Source organism: Lacerta agilis, chromosome 1 (genome assembly GCF_009819535.1).
Source record: "Lacerta agilis isolate rLacAgi1 chromosome 1, rLacAgi1.pri, whole genome shotgun sequence".
Lineage (NCBI taxonomy): Eukaryota > Metazoa > Chordata > Lepidosauria > Squamata > Lacertidae > Lacerta > Lacerta agilis.
Genome location: NC_046312.1, coordinates 129,112,156 through 129,132,395, shown reverse-complemented (window position 1 = coordinate 129,132,395; position 20,240 = coordinate 129,112,156). Strand labels below are relative to the sequence as shown.

The following is a 20,240-nucleotide window of genomic DNA, read 5'->3' as shown; positions in this document are numbered from 1 at the left end:
TGACTAAGCCGCTTCTGGTGAACCAGAGCAACGCACAGAACGCTGTTTACCTTCCCGCCGGAGCAGTACCTATTTATCTCCTTGCACTTTGACGTGCTTTTGAACTGCTAGGTGGGCAGGAGCTGGGACCGAGCAACGGGAGCTCACCATTTCGCGGGGATTCGAACCGCCGACCTTCCGATCGGTAAGCCCTAGGCTCAGTGGTTTAGACCACAGCGCCACCCGCGTCCCACGGACAGTGTGGTAGAGCTGCACTATTTACTTGATCACCTTCTTGCTAAGCTGCTACTGCATAGCAGGGCTGGGAGGGGCAAGATCAGCACTGTTGAAACCCACCAGCAGGAGCACTGGATTGGCTCCTCTGGTAATTTTACACCACACCAAACTTGCCACTGCCTTGCCGTTCCCCTCTCCATCCCAGTATGCAACAGTGAATCGGCCAAAAGGAGGTTAGGTAAGAGATGCAGCCCCACCACGCTGTCTGCTACTGCACAGGGGCCCCTGCAGAGTGGATGAAGCCTAGAATGGAACAGCTGTTAACTTAGTTTCATAAAAAGAAATAAAAAGTATTGTGGTCTGCTCTAAGGCTTTACCCTACTTACAGCTAACTCAAGCTAAAAGTCTCCATTCTCCATTCTCCAACTGTTTTGGTAAAAAATCATTAGTTATTTATTAGTTATATCCACATTTCCTACAAGATGCAGCCTAAGGTGGCTTGTTGTTGTTGTTCAGTCGTTCAGTCGTGTCCGACTCTTCGTGACCCCATGGACCAGAGCACACCAGGCACCCCTATCCTCCACTGCCTCCCGCAGTTGGGCCAAACTCATGCCAGTCGCTTCGAGAACACTGTCCAACCATCTCATCCTCTGTCGTCCCCTTCTCCTTGTGCCCTCCATCTTTCCCAACATCAGGGTCTTTTCCAGGGAGTCTTCTCTTCTCATGAGGTGGCCAAAGTATTGGAGCCTCAACTTCAGGATCTGTCCTTCCAGTGAGCATGTAAGGTGGCTTACATGCGGCTAAAATCAGCATGAATGTGTGTGTGTTGAGGCTTGTGTTTGTATTGAGATAGATATCAAACACTAGCAAATCCTCTATAAAATCACTTACTAAATTTCATAAACTGCAGAACAACCAGCAGATTTGTTAACTAGAAGTATAAAGACCTATCAACCAAACGTCTAGCAAAATATTAAAATCTGTTACTTGTATTTTAAAACTATCTGTAGCCTATTTTGGGGGGGGGGGTGATGGGAGTTGTAGTACAACACCTTCAAGGGGGCCATAAATCCCCATCCCCATTAAGGCAACATTGCCACTCATAGAGCTAATCTCACAGGGATCAAGGTTTCAGTGCCAAAAGCCATTGGAGTATTAGCTTAACTACCGGTAATATGCCTTCCTCTGCTGCCTCAAACTGTCCCCATCCACCCCGAAACAGTCTCCAAGCAAATTTATTGATTATTTATTTATTTATTAAATTTTCTATACTGACCTTCATCCAAAGATCTCAGGGCTGTATACAATATAAAATCGCAAAAAATGCATAACATAAGAACAAACAAAAACGATCTCTCTCTCTCTCTCTCTCTCTCTCTCTCTCTCTCTCTCACACACACACACACACACACACAAAGAGAGAGAGAGATTAAAATGTCATAGATTGTTAAATTACCCAAAGGCCTGGGAGAAATGTTTTTGCCTGGCGTCTAAAGATATATAATGATGACGCCAAGCAAACCTCCCTGGTATGGGAGTCTTGAATGGTGGCAACATGAGGAAAGGCCTTTTCTGCAGTGGCTCCCTGTTTGTGGAATGCTCTTCATTCCACAAACAGGGAGCCACTGCAGAAAAGGCCTTTCCTCATGTTGCCACCATTCAAGACTCTTGTGCAGAAAAAGGGCCTCAGGTGACACTTGCAGGGTCCGCATCGGTTCATGTTCCTTCTCAGTAGTGCCGCCACTACACATTTTTCACTTTTATGGCCACATCTAATATGGCAGTGTTCTGGATGGCATAGTTTCTCAGGAAAAAAAAATGTATGGAACCGAGGGGTACAGGATTACAGGAACTTTGGCTGTGTTGATCCCTGTTGTGAAATTTACTGGCAGGAATAAAGACTGAAGATAAATATCCATATGGCTCAGTATAAGCTTTCTTACACTTCCTTATATGTCGGAACAAAGGGTATCTTTTTATGTTCATGCTAATTACATAACAGTAGCTCAGTGAGTCATAGTTGATAGAACTGATTTCTAAAGCTGTCACTAAATAAATAGCATGAAATATTTTTGGAGCGAATGTGCATCAGAAATCGGATAACCCGACTGCTGTTTTGTACATTTGAATGTGTCTCCTGGTTGTTCATCTGCTTGCCCTTCTAAAACAGGGTGTTCCTCGGCTATTAAGATATCTGAAATACTAGTTTTAGCTGCAAGGTATGGGATTTGCTCCATGCAAATAAACTGAATATGTAGGAGATTTAAAACATTGAAAATAGATTTTTAGCACATTCTCTTCCAAGAGATACAACAATGGCAAACGGTGCAAATGAGTTCAACATCGAACAGCAAACACACACACACATTCTGATAAAAATATCATTTATAGATACCAGGAGGGGAGGCATTATTCCTAATTAGGGCTGTGCACAAATTGAAATTCTCCACCCTCTTTGTGGACAGAGCAATTGGAGAGACCATTTGACTTCATTTCTCCACGGGGAGGAGAATTTATATAGCAGTTAATAGTGGGTGGGGATTAGTGGCTGTTGCACAGTTAATTTATTTATTTTCCTAACTTTTTGTCTCTTTTTGCCTTCTTTCAAGGGAGCAAGAGAGCAAAAAAAAGAGACATTTTTCAGGGGGGGGGAATATTGTGAGACATTTCAGCTCAGCTCTAATATGAAATTTTAAAGTCTCAGATACTGGAGTAAGCAGTGGGGGAGAGAAGGATTTCACTTGAATAATCTAACATTTAAATTCTCTGAAGCATTGTGGGCACTATGAGAAATACTGGCTTCCCCAGTCGTAAAGATGGACATGTGACTCGGATGAAACCTCTAGCCCACTTCACTGTTCCCAAAAGAGAGCTAACCAAGTGAGCTGCATGCAACCCTTAGCATTTCTTCTACTTCCTCCTATTCCCTTCATCCTGCCAGAAAGCTACGCCTGTGGGACTGGAGTCAGTGGCAGCGGAGCGGGGCTCAGTGCCAGCTCCATTACTCACACTTTATCCTGCGATTTCTCCCTTGCCTGTAATCTCCACCCTCTACCCCTTTTTTATTTTTTCCAATTGATCCGTGCAGGTGAGTCAGAAAAACCTGCTTGTCCACAAACCTGTTCCTTCTTGCCAAACATTGGTCCTGGTTCTTGCAGATTCTAGGAATAGATTATCAAAATAAGATGTCAGGTAGAGCTTGTGTGCATGTGCAAAACACCCCACCCCCCCAAAATGTGCATTTCATTAAATATAAAATAAAGGTCCTATGGATCTTCGTAAACAGAGCTCCCACTTGCACACTCCTTCATAGTTGGTGTTTTACTTTCTTCTTTCCTTATTTTGTTTATTTTAATTATTAAAAACGTTTGTTACCCTCCTCTTGAGTCGTAAGGATCCCAGGAAGATTTATGAATTAAAAATAGAAATAATGTCAGACATAATTAATAAAGAAGCAGAAGATTTGTTTTAAGGTAAAACAAATGACTCCACCGTTTCAAAAAGCAGATTTAAAAGTCAAAATAGAAAGCTTGTTCCCCTGGTGCCAGAAAGGCATGAGGTGAGTCTCCTTGGGGAGAGCGTTCCATAATGGGGGGGGGCACAACAGAGAAGGTTCTCTCTCCAGTTACTATGTGCCTCATTTCAAATGGTGGGGGGGGGGACACGGAAAAAGGCCCTTGAGGAAGCTCTTAAAACTCTGGTTCCTGTCCTGCCTACATAAATGGGTCTGCAACAAAATGTCACAGTGTGTGAGTGCCTGTGTTCCATTGCATTTTCCCTCCCCTCCGGTGGCTTTTGTTTTTCTGTCCATTAGGGGTTTTTTTTTGGGGGGGGGGTCTCATTTGTGTCCATTAAAATTATTGATTTATTAATAATATTTATTAGCTGCTTTTGCTTCTCTCTCTCTCTCTCTCTCTCTGTGTGTGTGTGTGTGTGTGTGTGTGTGTTGGAACTTGGCTGACTGTACAAAGTGTTAAACCAGGACACATGCAGGCCCCCAACCACCAGTCCCTGGGTGAACTGCCTGCTCTTCAGATCTTTGAATGATTAGTGCAAATGCCTGGTTAAGTTTAAGAAACCTCCTTGCACAAGGAAACATGACTTATCAGGGTTTCTGATCATAAAAGGAGTTCCTAAATGTATTCTATTGAATATGCTTTAAAGCCCACTGCAGACCTTTGCACTAATCACACAAAGATCTGACGAGCCTTCCTGCGGATGTTGGCGGCTGGCTTTGCACGTGCACTCATCCCTTCGCATCTTGAGATGAATGCCTGAACACAATGCGTCAGTCGGTCACCGTTCCGTGTCTTTGAGTTATTATTCAGCCATCTTGGAAAGGTGGCCTCTTCCCTCCGGAATTTTTTTCTTAAGGTTTTTCTTGCCCCTGGAAACCTCAAGTTTAGCCCAAATCGGTTGATTATTTATGGGTGGCTTGGCTACGTGTGTAGGAGCACAGGAAAACATGAACTGATATTGGGTGGAATGGTAGAGACTTTGCTATGAGATGTAAATCAGGGGTCGGCGAACTTACCTGGCCTCGGGCCGGTTCCTCTGGCGCCGATCGCGCGGCGGGCTGGAGGGCGGGGGAGCACGCACCCATACGCACGCACACTCGCTTTTCCCGGCACGCTTCTGGCGCGGCACCGGAAATAGCTTGTGTGCATACGCACGGGCCTCCGCAGACCTGGAAGTGCGCCAGAAATGACGCATGCGCAGAAGCTATTTCCGGCGCTGTGCCGCGCCAACCCAGAGATGGGCAGCCATGCTGTGCCGTGCCAGTAAGAGCGGGCGGCGGGGGTCGGATAATTGGCTCACGCGGGCCATATGCAGCCCGCGGACCTTAGTTTGGGGACCCCTGATGTAAATGCACCTACCCTCTAAGTTGGGAGGCCCATCAGAATGCCACTTGTGGAGGCCGGACAACAAAAGAAGGATGTTGCCTTTATGCTCCTCGTGTGGAAGCATCTGACCGGCCATTATTGGAAAGGGATGCTGGATTAGGTAGACCTCTGGCCCGATCCAGCAGCGACTCTTTCTGCTTGTTATGTTCAAGGATGAAGCAACACTCTTGACCTTCTGCTCACATTGCTTTTACACAGCTATAAAACCTAATGGTCCTTTGCTCTTAAGTTCTTTCATTATAACAGCTTTCTCCGGCTTGTTCAGTGACATCCTTACTTTCCACATTTAGTACATTCTTGTTGCATATGTCTAGAACCAAGAAGACGGTTTTATACTCTCAAGGAAAATACAAGTTCAAGCAAACATTTTGGCAGGCTGCTGCAGATAAATGAAGATTTATATTCAGGTTGTGGCCCTCAAGCCTTTGGCAAATTGCCCATATGTTCTTTGATGTTAAGAGAAAAACCTTACACTGACATAAGTTAAAGAGCTGATGTAATCAAGAGCACCTGTGTGTGTGTGTGTGTGTGTGTGTGTGTAGGCAGGCCTATTCATCTTCTGCCATTCCATGCTGGGAGATATATGGAATTACGTATACAACGGGCTTTGAGAACCTCAAATTCAGCGCCAGGTCCACATTTTTGACCCACCCCCCATCTCTGTTGCCACCCATTATGCAGCATTTTTGAGTTCCAGACAGTGGTAAAGAAGACGGGGGTCTGAAGGAGAAGACAGGTGAGGAGTGGTGGCTGCTGCTTCTCATCACCTGTTATTCTTTCATTCACCCACCCACCCACCTGTGGTGAGGTGAGTGGTGATGGCAGTGAAGAGGGGGCTCCTGGTGTTTTTGGTGAGCCATACTAGGGTGCTGGAACCTTGGCCATTGCCCAAGGATGGCCACCCAGATGCCAGCTCTGCTCAGAGTCCACTTATTTTTTCTCATTATTATCATTTATTCATTTGTTAATCATTTTCCAAGCCTATTCGGTTGTGCAGACAAAGTGGTCAAAAAGGGGAGTAAGATTTGTATACGTGTGAAGATATGGAAATTTAGATTCAGTTACTATAATCTAAATAGAAATGCGGTACATTTCACCGTAGAGGAAAAGACTGACCAGGTGGTGTCTGTTCACTCAGCTGTCTAGGTGCTAACTGTAGATGGGCAACTTCTGATCTCCTGCCTAAGCGATCTTTTCTTTAGCGACGGTCATCTCCAGACTTGATTATTGTAACTCACTCTACGCGGGGCTGCCCCTGAAGCTGACCCAGAAACTCCAGCGGGTGCAGAATGCCGCGGCGAGGCTCCTCACGGGGTCTTTGCCGCGGGACCACATTCATCCAGTGCTTTACCAACTGCACTGGCTCCCGGTGGAGTACAGGGTCAGGTTTAAGGTGCTGGTTTTGACCTTTAAAGCCCTATGCAGCTTAGGACCCTCATACCTAAGGGACCGCCTCTCCTGGTATGTCCCAGGTAGGACCTTAAGGTCCTCAAATAATAACTTTTTGGAGGTCCCGAGCCACAAGGATACTAGGTTGGCTTTAACTAGGGCCAGGGTATTCTCAGTACTTGCCCCGACTTGGTGGAACAGTCTGTCACAAGAGACCAGGGCCCTGCGGGATTTGGCATCTTTCCGCAGGGCCTGCAAGACGGAGCTGTTCCACCTAGCCTTTGGGTTGGTTTCAGTTTAACCCTGATGTTTCGTTCTTTTGGTGTGATTGGTGGGCTACTTAAAAATGAGGCTGCAGTCTAGATTAAATTATAAATTGTATTTTAATCTGTATTTTAATGAATTGTTTTATGTTTTTGTTGTGATTTTATTGGTGTTAGCCGCCCTGAGCCCAGTTTGGAAGGGCGGGGTATAAATAAAAATTTATTATTATATTATTATTATTTAAACTGGACTCCTTCAGGGAAGAAGGTCCTCTGGCAGTTGTAAAACGCAATATGTGGCCACCCTATTAGAAACTACATTTGCCTGTAGTTTCTGCCCAGTCCTTCAGGAGCCTTTTTTGAAGGTAGAATGGCTGCTTTTCTTGTTTGTTGATGTTCTCTCTACTCCTGCATATTCACTAACGTTCCCGTAGATCCAGCTGACTATTTACAGCCAACTTACCCTCATCACATTATTTTCATTACATTCATTACTTTATTCATTACATTATTTATAGCCAACTTAAAACTTACATTCAGAGAATGTAGATTTTTTTCTATGCAGACACCACTGACCATTGGTTTGAAAGATATGGGTTGAGTTGAACTGAGGATATAGTCCAACTGTAACAATAACAGCCGTGAATGCTTCATTCTTGTATTCTTGTTGTCTTAAAATTCCTCCGTCTGATCCTTTCGTTCATGAAATTTTGTGTCCTGTGGTCTGGTTTTCATCACACCTGCATGTTTCCCCCCCCCTCCATTTGTTTTGTATGGTTTTACTGTCTGAATTCCTTCTGCCTTTGGGTTTCACAACTGCATATAATTATGGAAACAACACAGACAAACTTGTGATCTTTTAAGGCAGTGTTTTTCAACCTTTTTTGGGCAAAGGCACACTTGTTTCATGAAAAAAATCACGAGGCACACCACCATTAGAAAATGTTAAAAAAATTAACTCTGTGCCTATATTGACTATATATAAAGTAATTTTTCAATTTTTCCCACGGCACACCAGGCAACATCTCGCGGCACACTAGTGTGCCGCGGAACAGTGGTTGAAAAACACTGTTTTAAGGAATGGCAGGAAATTCTCCAGAAGGATTGGGAACAGAACTATGTCGAACAGGAATTGCTGCATTTCATATCGTAAACTGGTTGTCAAACAACCAAAGTCTCTTCACCATACCATTACTCTATATATTTCCCCCCCACTCCCTGCAACACATTTTTAAGATCCTGCGATTAGAAGTGTTCTAATTTGTGCCATGTTTGCATAACTGTTTGATTTTAGATGTGTGAGAAATGTTTTTGACCTTGGCAGTGGGGAGCCAGATGCAGACCTAAGTACTCACCTGGGTTTACTTCATCCACTCCAGATTTCTTCTGTCAATTGGAAGTCATCTCTACTAAAAAATAGTTTTAATTCACAAATCCGGCTTAAAGGGAGGATCCATATAAAGAAATAAGTTATTTGTCTATATTTTTGCTAGCTTCTTTCTTGATACCTATGAAAAATGAAGTATCCCATTCTGGGGTGTTTTGGTAGGCCTAGCTAGGTTCACCATATCAGGTGTAAGTAAGAACTAGAGTATCCTGTGAATGGGTGCATGAAGCGAAGTTCTAGAGCAGGGTTTCCCAAACTTGGGTCTCCAGTTGTGTTTGGAGTACAATTTCCATTGTCCTGCTAGCTGCTAGAGATGGTGGGAACTGTAGTCTAAAAACCGCTGGAGACCCAAGTTTGGGATACCCTGAGATCCAGCGCCAAGGGCCTTCTGGCGGTTCCCTCACTGTGAGAAGCAAAGCTACAGGGAACCAGGCAGAGGGCCTTCTTGGTAGTGGCACCCGCCCTGTGGAACACCCTCCCATCAGAAGTCAAAGAGATAAACAGCTAACTGACATTTAGAAAATACCTGAAGGCAGCCCTCTTTAGGAAAGTTTTTAATCCGTGATATTCTAATGTATTTTAATATTTGTTGGAAGCCACCCAGAGTGGCCAGGGAGACCCAGCCAGATGGGCGGGGTACAAATAATAAATTATTATTATTATTATTATTATTATTATTATTATTATTATTATTATTAGTGAATGTCACAGATAATTAAAACTTGGGACAGCAGGCATTTTGTGTTTAGCTGTGAAAATAACTACACAATTTTGGCTGGTAGGAGAGAGTTCTATTAATAAATCTCATTTACAAAACGTACAGCAGCAAAAATATGCTATGTGTGTATGTATATATATGTCTAGAAAAGAGAACTGATTTGTCTGACAGCATTCTTGATGTTAACTGAGGATTCCAGCCCTTTGTTGCTTGTGTGATCTGTAAATCTCCAGTTAGGAATGGTCAGTGTCTGTGCAAATGAAAACTGAGTAACTTCAGCAAGTTTCTTAGTCATGATACGCTAATGAAAACAAACAAACAAACAAACAAACAAGGATCAAGTAACAAATAAACCTCTTTTCCCTCCAACAGTACACAAACCTAGGATCTTTCATGCATGTAATTGTTCTAAAAATGATCAAGGGTTTGGAGTCTCTTCATTCTTGGGAAAGACCATGTATTTCAGTATTGAGACTCACAGCACATCCACCATCACTGGAGAAATTTCACAAACCTAAACAAATTTATCTTCATCACATAGATGTAAACTGTAAGAAGAAAACACCCCTAAGCTCACATAGTTTTGTCACAGGAATTATGTTCAGATCTTCCAATAATAATAATAATAATAATAATAATAATTTATTTATACCCCGCCCATCTGGCCGGGTCTCCCCAGCCACTCTAGACATCATACTATTTTAGCCAAAATCAGTTTTCTAAGTTTGACCTTGCTACATAGTGAGTGCTGTTGCAGACAGCACAGCCAAACCTATGAAGGTGGACAAACTGGACAGGACAACATTCTGGGATTTTAAAATAGGCTACAACTTTATTGATTCCAGATGTACCGGCAGGTTGGATTTGGCTTAGGCACTGGAGGGCTGACCTACAGTCATACCTCAGGGTTAATACCACAGAGAAAGCTGTTCTGCCAGGCTTAGCTATGTCACTTCCCCTTACTTTGGGTAATCAAGCTTATTATCATAACCCCAGTCTACCTGAGAAGCTCAGCATGTGAAGAGGTTTGAGTTGGTTGCACCAGCTCAACCGCGTGGCCCTCACCAGCCACTTTTGAGTTCCTATTTGGAACTTTCACCACTTTATAACTAAGGTGGGTTTTACAGCCTGTGCAGCTTTTCTGACTGATGTATGGAAAAGCAAATGAATCTGACCTTTGAAGAGTTTGTAAGTAAACTATTTTTAACTTCAAAAGAAAAAGAAAAGATCAGAAGTTGTAGAACCCAACATATATTGCATTTAATTAAGCGTGTGTTTAAGGTGCTTCAAGCTTATACATGAAAACATAAATTGAATATGACAAGGGTGTGTTTGCTATTATGTTTACCATACACAAATACTAGCCATGGAGCTACAACTGACTTTAGTTCCCTGTTGAGTGCATCCTACCCTAAATGTTAATTATATATATCATTATACCCCCCCTAAGATTGCCTACTTGGTATCAAACTACCTGTTAAACTTTGAGTATGTTAAGTGTGAGTTTTTTCAGATTTACCTCCCCAACAACAATAAAAACGGGAAATCTTTGCACTTCAAAGATACAGTGCAATAAAATGGGGATTACAGGAATTCTAATGCTGTCCTGGATTCTGGATTCTGGGTGGAAGTCTATGATAACATAGTGATGGTTTTCCTCTTTCCCTTGAGCATGGCAACTAGTGTGGAGAGGGAAGTACGGTGAATAAAACCAGTTTCTCTTTTTCTTTTTAACAAGCAGATATCGCCATTTTGCTTGCTAAGCTTCTCTGCTAACATATATGTTTGCAGATTTGTACTTGTCACCTAGATAGATGGTGGTGATAAATCGCACCTGCAAACCTTACAGAGGGCCAGAGTTTCACACCTAAACTAAAGTTCACTCTGAGCAGTTCAGGATGTGGTATTGGAGCTGCTTTTGAGTTGAAAAGAGGCATAACAAACATCTGCTTGAATCTATTCATTTCATTTGCAGCCATTTCCTTACATGTCCATCCAGAGTCAATTAGGGTTCGTTAGCTTAGATACATCTAAACAAAAGGCTGTTTTAATGCAAACATTTTAAGTATAATATTTAAGGCTCACAATATTTGAATATTGATTTGTATGTTTTGATACTGATTTCATATCAGTATTTTATCTATATAGATATCCCTTGTTACAGACCAGAACTAAAGCCATTAATTAAACCGAATAATTCAATGGCTACGTGCCAGTCAATACAAAAAAGTTTCATTTGCTTAAAAGGAATCTGTTTCAGCCATTCATCCAATGCTAGAAAAAAGTATAGGAGGAATTCTGTGTCACACTCTTCTGATCGTACCATAATAAGCACAAGCATTTTGGTTTACCAGACTAAATGATTCTCCGTCTTCTTCTATTCCCACCCAATATTTTTAATCCTTACCGTGTACACAATCATTTACAGTAACTATTTAACGCAATAACAAATTTAGTAGATCAAAATTAAATTTACCAATTACAGTATGTTGTTGGGTGACTGTGGAGTCGGGGTCACCACCTTGTGAATACATGCGATAGCTCAGTTCTGCATAGGTTGTCTGATATTCAGACAATCTTATTCTTGATAATCCATTAATCAATGAGATTTCTCTTCCAGTCGATTGAATTCACTAGCTTGCAACACATTGCGCAACATCCAATCCGATGATTGAAAGATGGAGATAGGGAGTAGAAGGAAGCAGGCGTGCAAACTTTAATATGGGGGGGGGGAGGCAGGTGAGCCCGACCCTGCATAATCGCGGGGCCGAAACTAGGCTTTCTGTCACCTCACATACACCCACACCTCAACATAAAAAGGGCATAAAAAGTAGGCAGTATTTCCTTTGAATACAAAGGAATCCTAAGAGGTATTATGACTGTATGACCAAAGGGAAAATGAGCACCCCTTCCAGTAAAAGCAAATTGTTTGTCACAAGTAGAACTTCCATGTGCAGCAACTGTCTATCTGAGGTCAGGTTTTGAATTGGATTTATTTGGTCACGGGATCATGAAAAGACTGCATTTCCATGAGATCAGCCAAGACCCTCTGGTTTCCTTTTTAAACGGTCCCCCCCCCCCTTGAGACTTTTTGCCACCCATCCCTTTTCTTGGTTCCGTGCAAACCCTTTCAAAAGAGTTTTGATGTGTAAATTTACTCACAAGTAAGCTTCAACAAGATTCGTTCCAATTTTATCATTGTATGCTTACTCACTTTAGGAAATTATAATTTTCTAGTCTGTTTAGGTTCCACGTAAGGCAAAGAAATACTTTTTGCGAGTCTAAAGTAGAAAGTGCCCATCCATTACAACCTTAATGCAGCCGGGCTGACCAGAGCTTGCCAAGGAACTGCCTCTGGCAGGAAAACTGCTCTCACACCCCATACTTTCCTGTGTGTAGATCATGTATAGTCTGTAAAATGCCTCAACCTTAGCTATTTAAGCACATTCAAAGTTCTGAAGGGATCATAGAATAGTAGAGTTGGAAGGGACTCAAGGATCATCTAGTCCAGGGGTCAGCAACCTTTTTCAGCCGTGGGCCGGTCCACCGTCCCTCAAATCATGTGGGGGGCCAGACTATATATATTTTGGGGGGGGGGGAATGAAGGAATTCCTATGCCCCACAAATAACCCAGAGATGAATTTTAAATAAAAGCACACATTCTGCTCATGTAAAAACACGCTGATTCCTGGACCGTCCGTAGGCCGGATTGAGAAGGCAATTGGGCCGCATCCGGCCCACGGGCCTTAGGTTGCCTACCCCTGATCTAGTCCAACTGATTCTCTTCCTCTGCTTTCCACCCCTCCTTCCATCCCTCCAGAATTTCTTTCTCACACAGTAGCAAACACACAGGGGGGTCCCATCTTATGCTTCACTGGGGAGAGACACGCAGCCTCTCCAGATTTTCCAACTCTCCCTGCATCACTTTGTAAATGAGCCTTCTTCAGCTTCAAGGATGGCTACCCTTCACTTTTTCATATTTCTCTCTGGCCAAAACCCAGACATGCTGGGAGGCTGGGGCCTCAATGGCACCCCCCCCCCCCAGGCTTCACAGGGGCAGAAGCCCTGGCTAGACCCCACCCCCAGCTGCAGCTCTGCATAATTGACATGGTGCAGTGCACACACACCTTTTTTAAAGTATTTTTTTTATTAAAGATTTTATTGATATACAAAGGTAGTGCAATGTCTCTCTCGTATTTTTTCCATGTAACATTTTTACAAGTCAATTTCGCTTGTTGTGACATTTGGAGGAAAAGGGGGAAAGAGGTGGGCGGGATGGGGAGTTGGGTGGAGTAGGGTGACGAAGTTTCCATTTCTGTGTTTCTATATATGTAGGGCTTGGTGTCAGCCCATTTGAATGGCAGTGTTCATCAACATTGGAGGGGGGCCCTCAAATATTTTATGGGGGGTGTGAAGGAACCTTTGCCCCCAGGATCTGGCTCCAAAGGGAGGGAAGGAGGGAAGGAAGGGTACTTTTTCGAAAGCACAGCTGAAAGCTGAAATTCTCCATGCATTCTTCTAACAGTTCCTTCCCACTGGCAGGATATCTTTTTGGATTTCTAGCATAAAAACAATCAGTCGGCAGTCTGAGTTCTGATCTTCTCTTCCCTCTGTTCTTATAGGTGTTGTTAAGTGTCCGTTGTTTAGTGATGCAACAGTAAAAGTAATTCAAATGGCAATGGACACTTCTACAAAAGTCTGATGAAGACAGACATCAAAATCGGACACCCAGACATTTTACTGGGGAGGGTACCTAATTTCTGGTGCCTGTCCCTAGTAAATATGTATCTTTATTCCTACTCTGCCTTTGGGAGAAAATTTGAAGATGCCCTTTTTTTTAAAAAAAAAAGTGTACGTGCGTACACACACACATACACGTGCCTGCATGCACAAGCTTCCCTGATTTGATCCCTTCTCAAGACCTAGTCCATAAAACATTAAAAGCAATCCAAATATGTTTAAAAATCAAAGATAAAAGATAAGCACACAATCAAACTAAAAGCAAAAAAAGGAACAAAAAGACCAGAGTTAAATGTGTAGTAAATAATAGTACTATAAATACTTACCTGGGAGAAACAACCATTGAACTCAATGGGGCTTACTTCTGAGCAGATATAAATTGATGTCATTGTAAAACAGGCACAAAATTAAAAGCTTGCTGACAAAGATAAATCCTCAGCTGGTGGCAGAACAAAACGTTGCGGATCATGTTTTGATTTGCAGGCAATTGAAGTACAACTGCATCCACTTAAACATTTTAGTAAACTTGCATAAGTTTTTAAGGGAACAATAATGTTTCAGTTAGTGGCATGTGTTTCTGAAGCCATACGGAACAAGCTATTGCAGCACAAATGACAACAGTGAAGTTTTTAATGTCTGGTGCTTTACTGTGTGTTTATATATTGCTGGAAGTCACCCAGAGTGGCTGGGCGGCATACAAATAATAAACTTATTATTATTATTATTAGACGTAGTGGTTATGCTCAGTTTGAGAATTGGGGTGGTATATGTACACAATTAAGATGTTAAACATTTGTCCAGTTCCAATGGTCTAGTAATCTGGAGGGCATTTCACTCTAGCCTTTCTGTCAGTTCTGAATAAAATTTACATCTGGCAGTGAGCTTTTTCCAGACCAGTAGAAACGAATTCGATTGTTAACTGAAGGTATTTGCATGAACTTCTGGGTTCCCCCTCGATATCCATAAATCAAATTTAAAAGTTACACTGATTACAATGCACGTCATATTACAGAAATCACTCCTTTCTCTATATATTGGTAAATATTGCTTGGTCAGAAGTAATACATTCCAGACTAAAAGGCATTTTTAGGCCCTTGTTGCACATTCCATAGGAGTGGGAGCAGTTTGTGCACCCCTCAAACCTAGAGTTTCATGCGATGGGGGGGGGGATGCACCTCCCCCTCCCATGGGACTTGGGAAAAAAGGGAGAGAGGAAGCTTATTTGTACTTTGTCTTTGAAATATAATGTCAAGAATTAGTAAGGTAGTTCCATCTAGGCTTCTTCTCTTGCCATTTCTCTCTTGAGTGATGACCTTGGACTTGAATGTACTTTCTAAGATTCTTTATCTTTCAGAGTTTAAGCAGTACAAAGCATTGTTTTCCTTAGTTCAGTTTTATAAGCCAATTTGTTCTCGGTGAATTCCGTTTCGTGCTTTCCTGTTTCGGGGATATTATCTAGCATAAATGGAAATATTATTTCTGCTGCATGCATCCATTGCCCTGCTCCCTCCAAAATTAAGAATGAATGAGAAAGAATGCTTCTTCCTTACCAAGAAACATTAGCAAGAACTGCAAAAGCTTGTAACACAAATAGCTTCCTGAGTGCAAGGGTGCAGAAGCTTACCTTCTGAGATGCAGGTGCCAATGGGTGTGTAGGTCCAGAGGGCAAAGCAATGACTGTAAACAAACATTTCATGTACCCCTCTCTGTCCTCCATCCAGGCAGGCAAGAGGCATTATCAGAGTTCAGGGACACATTCCAGCCAGGCAGAAACACTCAGGATATGAAGCTAGGTTAAATGGGAGGTGTGATCAGGGGAGAACTCTTGAGACAGGGTCACATCCAGCCCACAGTCCTTCACCCATGCTTTAGTGCTTAGATGGGAGATAACAGATGCTACCTGCCCGCAGACTGTCTCGCCAGAGTGGTGCATGCTCTGGTTATCTCCCGCTTGGACTACTGCAATGCGCTCCATGTGGGGCTACCTTTGAAGGTGACCTGGAAACTGCAATTAATCCAGAACGCGGCAGCTAGACTGGTGACTGGGAGTGGCCACCAGGACCACATAACACCGGTCCTGAGAGATCTACATTGGCTCCCAGTACGTTTCCGAGCACAATTCAAAGTGTTGGTGCTGACCTTTAAAGCCCTAAACGGCCTCAGTCCTGTATACCTGAAGGAGCGTCTCCACCACCATCATTCAGCCCGGACACTGAGATCCAGCGCCGAGGGCCTTCTGGCGGTTCCCTCACTGCGAGAAGCAAAACTACAGGGAACCAGGCAGAGGGCCTTCTCGGTAGTGGCACCTGCCCTGTAGAACACCCTTCCGACAGATGTCAAGGGTATAAACAACTACCTGACATTCAGAAAATACCTGAAGGCAGCCCTGTTTAGGGAAGTTTTTAAACTGTGATATTTTAAATGTATTTTAATATTTGATGGAAGCCGCCCAGAGTGGCTGGGGAGACCCAGCCAGATGGGCGGGGTACAAATAAATTATTATTATTATTATTATTATTATTATTATTATTATTATTATTATTATTATTATTATTATTATTATTATTATACCAGATTTCATATGACCGGGTTACTGGCAGGTGAGTGTGACTTGCCCAAAATGGTCTCCTGGACCAAATTCAGAGGCCTGGCAGGCCTAATTAGTCTCATAGCCTGGAGGCTCTCTGCCACTGGCATAAAGATAATGACAAGCTTCCCTTCTCTTTCATAAGGACATAGAAGCTGCCATACCAATGTAATTACTGATGGTTGTACAGGTGCAATGCAACAACTTGTGATGTTGCACTTCATCAACAGCTCTTGCATCTCGTCCCTGTCTCCATTTTGTTTTGCAAAACCATTAGAAACAAAAAGATGTTCTGATAGCCATAGCCATAGCTTTTTTAAAAAAAAGAGTATAGTCTCCCCAAGCCCCCGTGACTTGTTGTGTAATCTTTCCCTCATTGTTATTTTGATGCAAAGGAAAATTTATTTGTGGCTACAGGTAAATGTATTTCAACCATTCTGTGTTGGCCTTTGTGGGTACTAGACATTTCTGTAACATTTCGTTGCTGTATATTCATGGTGTGGGTGAATGACTGGTAGGGTAGTGATGAAGTGAGGTAGAGAAAAAGGGAAATGAGCAAAGGTTAGAGGGTGGAATAACTTTTGTAGGCGTTTTCCTATTCTATTTTTGTAACTGCAAGGTGCCTTGGCAACACTCTTTTAACATGAAGCCTCTCTTCTTTCCACAGTGGGTAAACCTCACAAGTGTAACTACTGCGGACGGAGTTACAAGCAACGCAGCTCTTTGGAGGAGCACAAGGAACGCTGTCACAACTACCTTCAGAATGTCAGTATAGAGGCTGCTGGGCAAGTCATGAGTCACCATGGTGAGTGGAAGCCTCATTGACAGCACTGATCTCCCTTCCCCCCCCCCCTTTTGTGCTATTCCTAGCAATCCACAAAAGTGAAATAATTGGGAACATGTACTTAAATAGACCCATGATGATCCAAACATTAAATATAAACTCAAGCCTAAAAAAATTAGAGTTACAAAGGCTTGTTATGAATTATGTTTATTGTTAGTTTAGTGCTTTGAAAAGGAGAGCTAGCTGCCATGGGGGGGGGGAACACCCCAACAAGGTCAAAGGGGAAGATATAAATGAATTTATCCTGGTCAAGCTACTAGCCATAGGCACACATAATCTCTGAGGAAGCACACGGAGCTGCTCCATGTAATTTAAGTGAAATGTCTGGGCAGCCAATGCAGACAGAAACTCTGTACATTACAGTGCACATGAGGCCAGACCACGGCAACTGCAAATTGATTAAAAAGAAAGAATGGGACATTTTGAGGCATGTAACAAGCCATTCATGTGTCTTCACAACAGTTAAACTTGCTTTTTGGATACTGAGAACAAATTTCGATCCATCACATCAGTGTCATCTTAGTAAATGTTGCCCCACCAAAGCTTTTAATACTGTGGGCATTGCCCGCTGGGCGAATGCAGAACATAAAGCATAATAGGAGACTGACAATATAGGCAGCTACAGTAAAAGCACCTGTGAAATACTGTACATAAGTCATCTGGATAGTGATGAACTGGCCTGGGCTGCTGATGGAAGTCCGTCCCATGGAATGCTATGAGCAGGGGTGAGGAGGGACCTTTGCTGTAAGTTTGTACTCTTTGCTAATAATCCGTTAGACCTGATCACTCTGATGGTTTGGGCACCTTTCTTTTGGAATTCCTGCGTATCTGAACTCATCTGAGCCCTCTGGCTCTGCAGGGCATTTCAGAAGACTCAAATCAATGAGCCACGAACAGAAGAAGTCTACTGTATCCACTAACTCCATTCAGACATAATACAAAATGTGGCTTTGCAATAGGGAATGCACACAAGGGGATCACATGCTCTCTCTTCCCTGCTTCTGTGTGCAAGTTCCTTTCCTCCTCGACTGCTGACTGCCTTCTGCTAAGTATGGTTTGCTGTGATGTCCAAAACCGCAAACTGTGATTAGCACCTTTCTTCAAAACCATGGTTGAAAACACGTTTCAAATTTCAAGTTGTGGCTTGTAGGCAAGGTTCTAATATTCTTCCAATATGGGCATCATGGCAAACTAGTCAGCAAAGAGAAAGACCCCAACAAACCCAAGTGAAGGAGACATGCAAGAGGGAAGAGAGAGAGAAGCGCAGGTGCCCATTGCAAATGCTCCCAATTGCCAAACCATGGTTTAATGTTAAGTGTGAATTGAGCCACAGTAGCCAATGCTTTGGGGTTAACACTAGCCAGTCCATCCATTCCACTTCAATGAATGGGATTTAAGCTGTGCTGTGCAGTGGGCAACTTTGAATCAGGCAACACAAGAATGGGGGAAAGTCACCCCTTCACAACAACTTTTTCTCTAGAACTATGAAGAGAACAGGAACCATAAGTCCATCAGGAACTGTGGCAATCACAATTGAATGAAATCAGCTGGGCTTTAGTGCCATTTCAGTTTTGATTAATAAGCTTGTTGTGCTGCTCATAGAGATTTCTGGAGCCAGAATTCACAACCCAACATCACTGCTGCACTGGATTCTGGGGGCCCTCTGAATGTTTGCAGAATGTCTGATTTTGTTCTTCGTTTGTTTTTATTTTTTTCTAAAAGGAGTTGCTGAGACTCTTGGCACTCCTGGAAATCACACATCTGCCCTGAAAAACCTTCTCTCTAGTCTTTGATGTGTGAGAGCTGGTTGTACCTGGATGATAGCTTTTCAGAGACTCAGAGGTCGTATACTAACGGTAATTTCCTGCAGCACACAGTCATGTTTCCTCTCCTGCTATGGTTTCTATTCAAACTGCTTTATTTATGGAGGCTTGTAATGATTCAGTCTATGATTCCCCTGGAAAGCCCCAGAGCAGGAAAATCTGGAAATATATATGTATGTATGTTTCTGGTCCAGCTTTGTGCACTGCTATTGGATTAGTGCCCATGAAACTTCTCCACCTCTCCAGCCTCAGGGCAGTTTATTGATTACATTAAAGGGTTAATTTTAGGTTTTTGTAGCATTCAAAAGGATTAGTTCTTATTTTAAAAGCCCTCATGTCACCCCCCCCCCCCTTTTAATGCATTTGCCTGGGGGGATGTGCTCAAGAGAGATACTTGTGCTTTGGGCCATTGTGTTGGTACATCAGTCAATGCACTCTGGCCCCAGAAATTATTGGCTAGCATGCCTAACTTAAATCCTGAATTTAAAGTCTTGTTTCAATATTCTATGGCTGGGGTTACCCCTGGGCAGGGGAAGAAATATAGTAGCAGTGAACCTCTGTGTCCCACATTATGAACAGGACTGCTCAGAGCACTACAGACTCAGTCACTATCATTGTGATTTTCTTTGGTTGTGTTTTATTATCTTGTTGTGCTATGTACTAGCATCCTCAGGCATATGTGCATTACAAATTGCTCGATTGCATGTCCATTGTAAAAATGAGCATTGTAAAAAATGTTGATTTAAATTAAAAACCTAATGCTGAAAACCTCTGCACTCTTACTGCATTGGGAAGAAGACTTGTTGAACATGTTGTTGTTGTTTAGTTGTTTAGTCGTGTCTGACTCTTCGTGACCCCATGGACCAGAGCTTGCCAGGAACTCCTGTCTTTCACTGCCTTCCACAGTTTGGTCAGACTCATGTTGGTAGCTTCGAGAACACTGTCCAACCATCTCGTCCTCTATCATCTCCTTCTCCTTCTGCCCTCAGTCTTTCCCAACATCAGGGTCTTTTCCAGGGAGTCTTCTCTTCTCATGAGGTGGCCAAAGTATTGGAGCCTCAGCTTCAGGATCTGTCCTTCCAGTGAGCACTCAGGGCTGATTTCCTTAAGAATGGATAGGTTTGATCTTCTTGCAGTCCATGGGACTCTCAAGAGTCTCCTCCAGCACCGTAATTCAAAAGCATCAATTCTTCAGCGATCAGCCTTCTTTATGGTCCAGCTCTCACTTCCATACATCACTAATGGGAAAATACGGACCTTTGTCGACAAGGTGATGTCTCTGCTTTTTAAGATGCTGTCTAGGTCTGTCATTGCTTTTCTCCCAAGAAGAAGCAGGCGTCTTTTAATTTCGTGACTGCTGTCACCATCT

The 20,240-nt window shown here is 42.9% G+C and overlaps 1 protein-coding gene across 8 annotated transcripts in view; it reads left to right on the top strand.

Moving 5' to 3' along the window:
• IKZF2 (IKAROS family zinc finger 2) overlaps nucleotides 1–20,240 on the top strand; it is a 117,661-nt gene that overhangs the window by 77,794 nt on the left and 19,627 nt on the right. For all 8 annotated transcript variants that reach the window (XM_033171006.1, XM_033170998.1, XM_033170970.1 and 5 more), the window contains one exon: nucleotides 16,872–17,009. In XM_033171006.1, coding sequence (XP_033026897.1) covers nucleotides 16,872–17,009 — 138 coding nt within the window. The remainder of the gene's footprint in view (nucleotides 1–16,871; nucleotides 17,010–20,240) is intronic.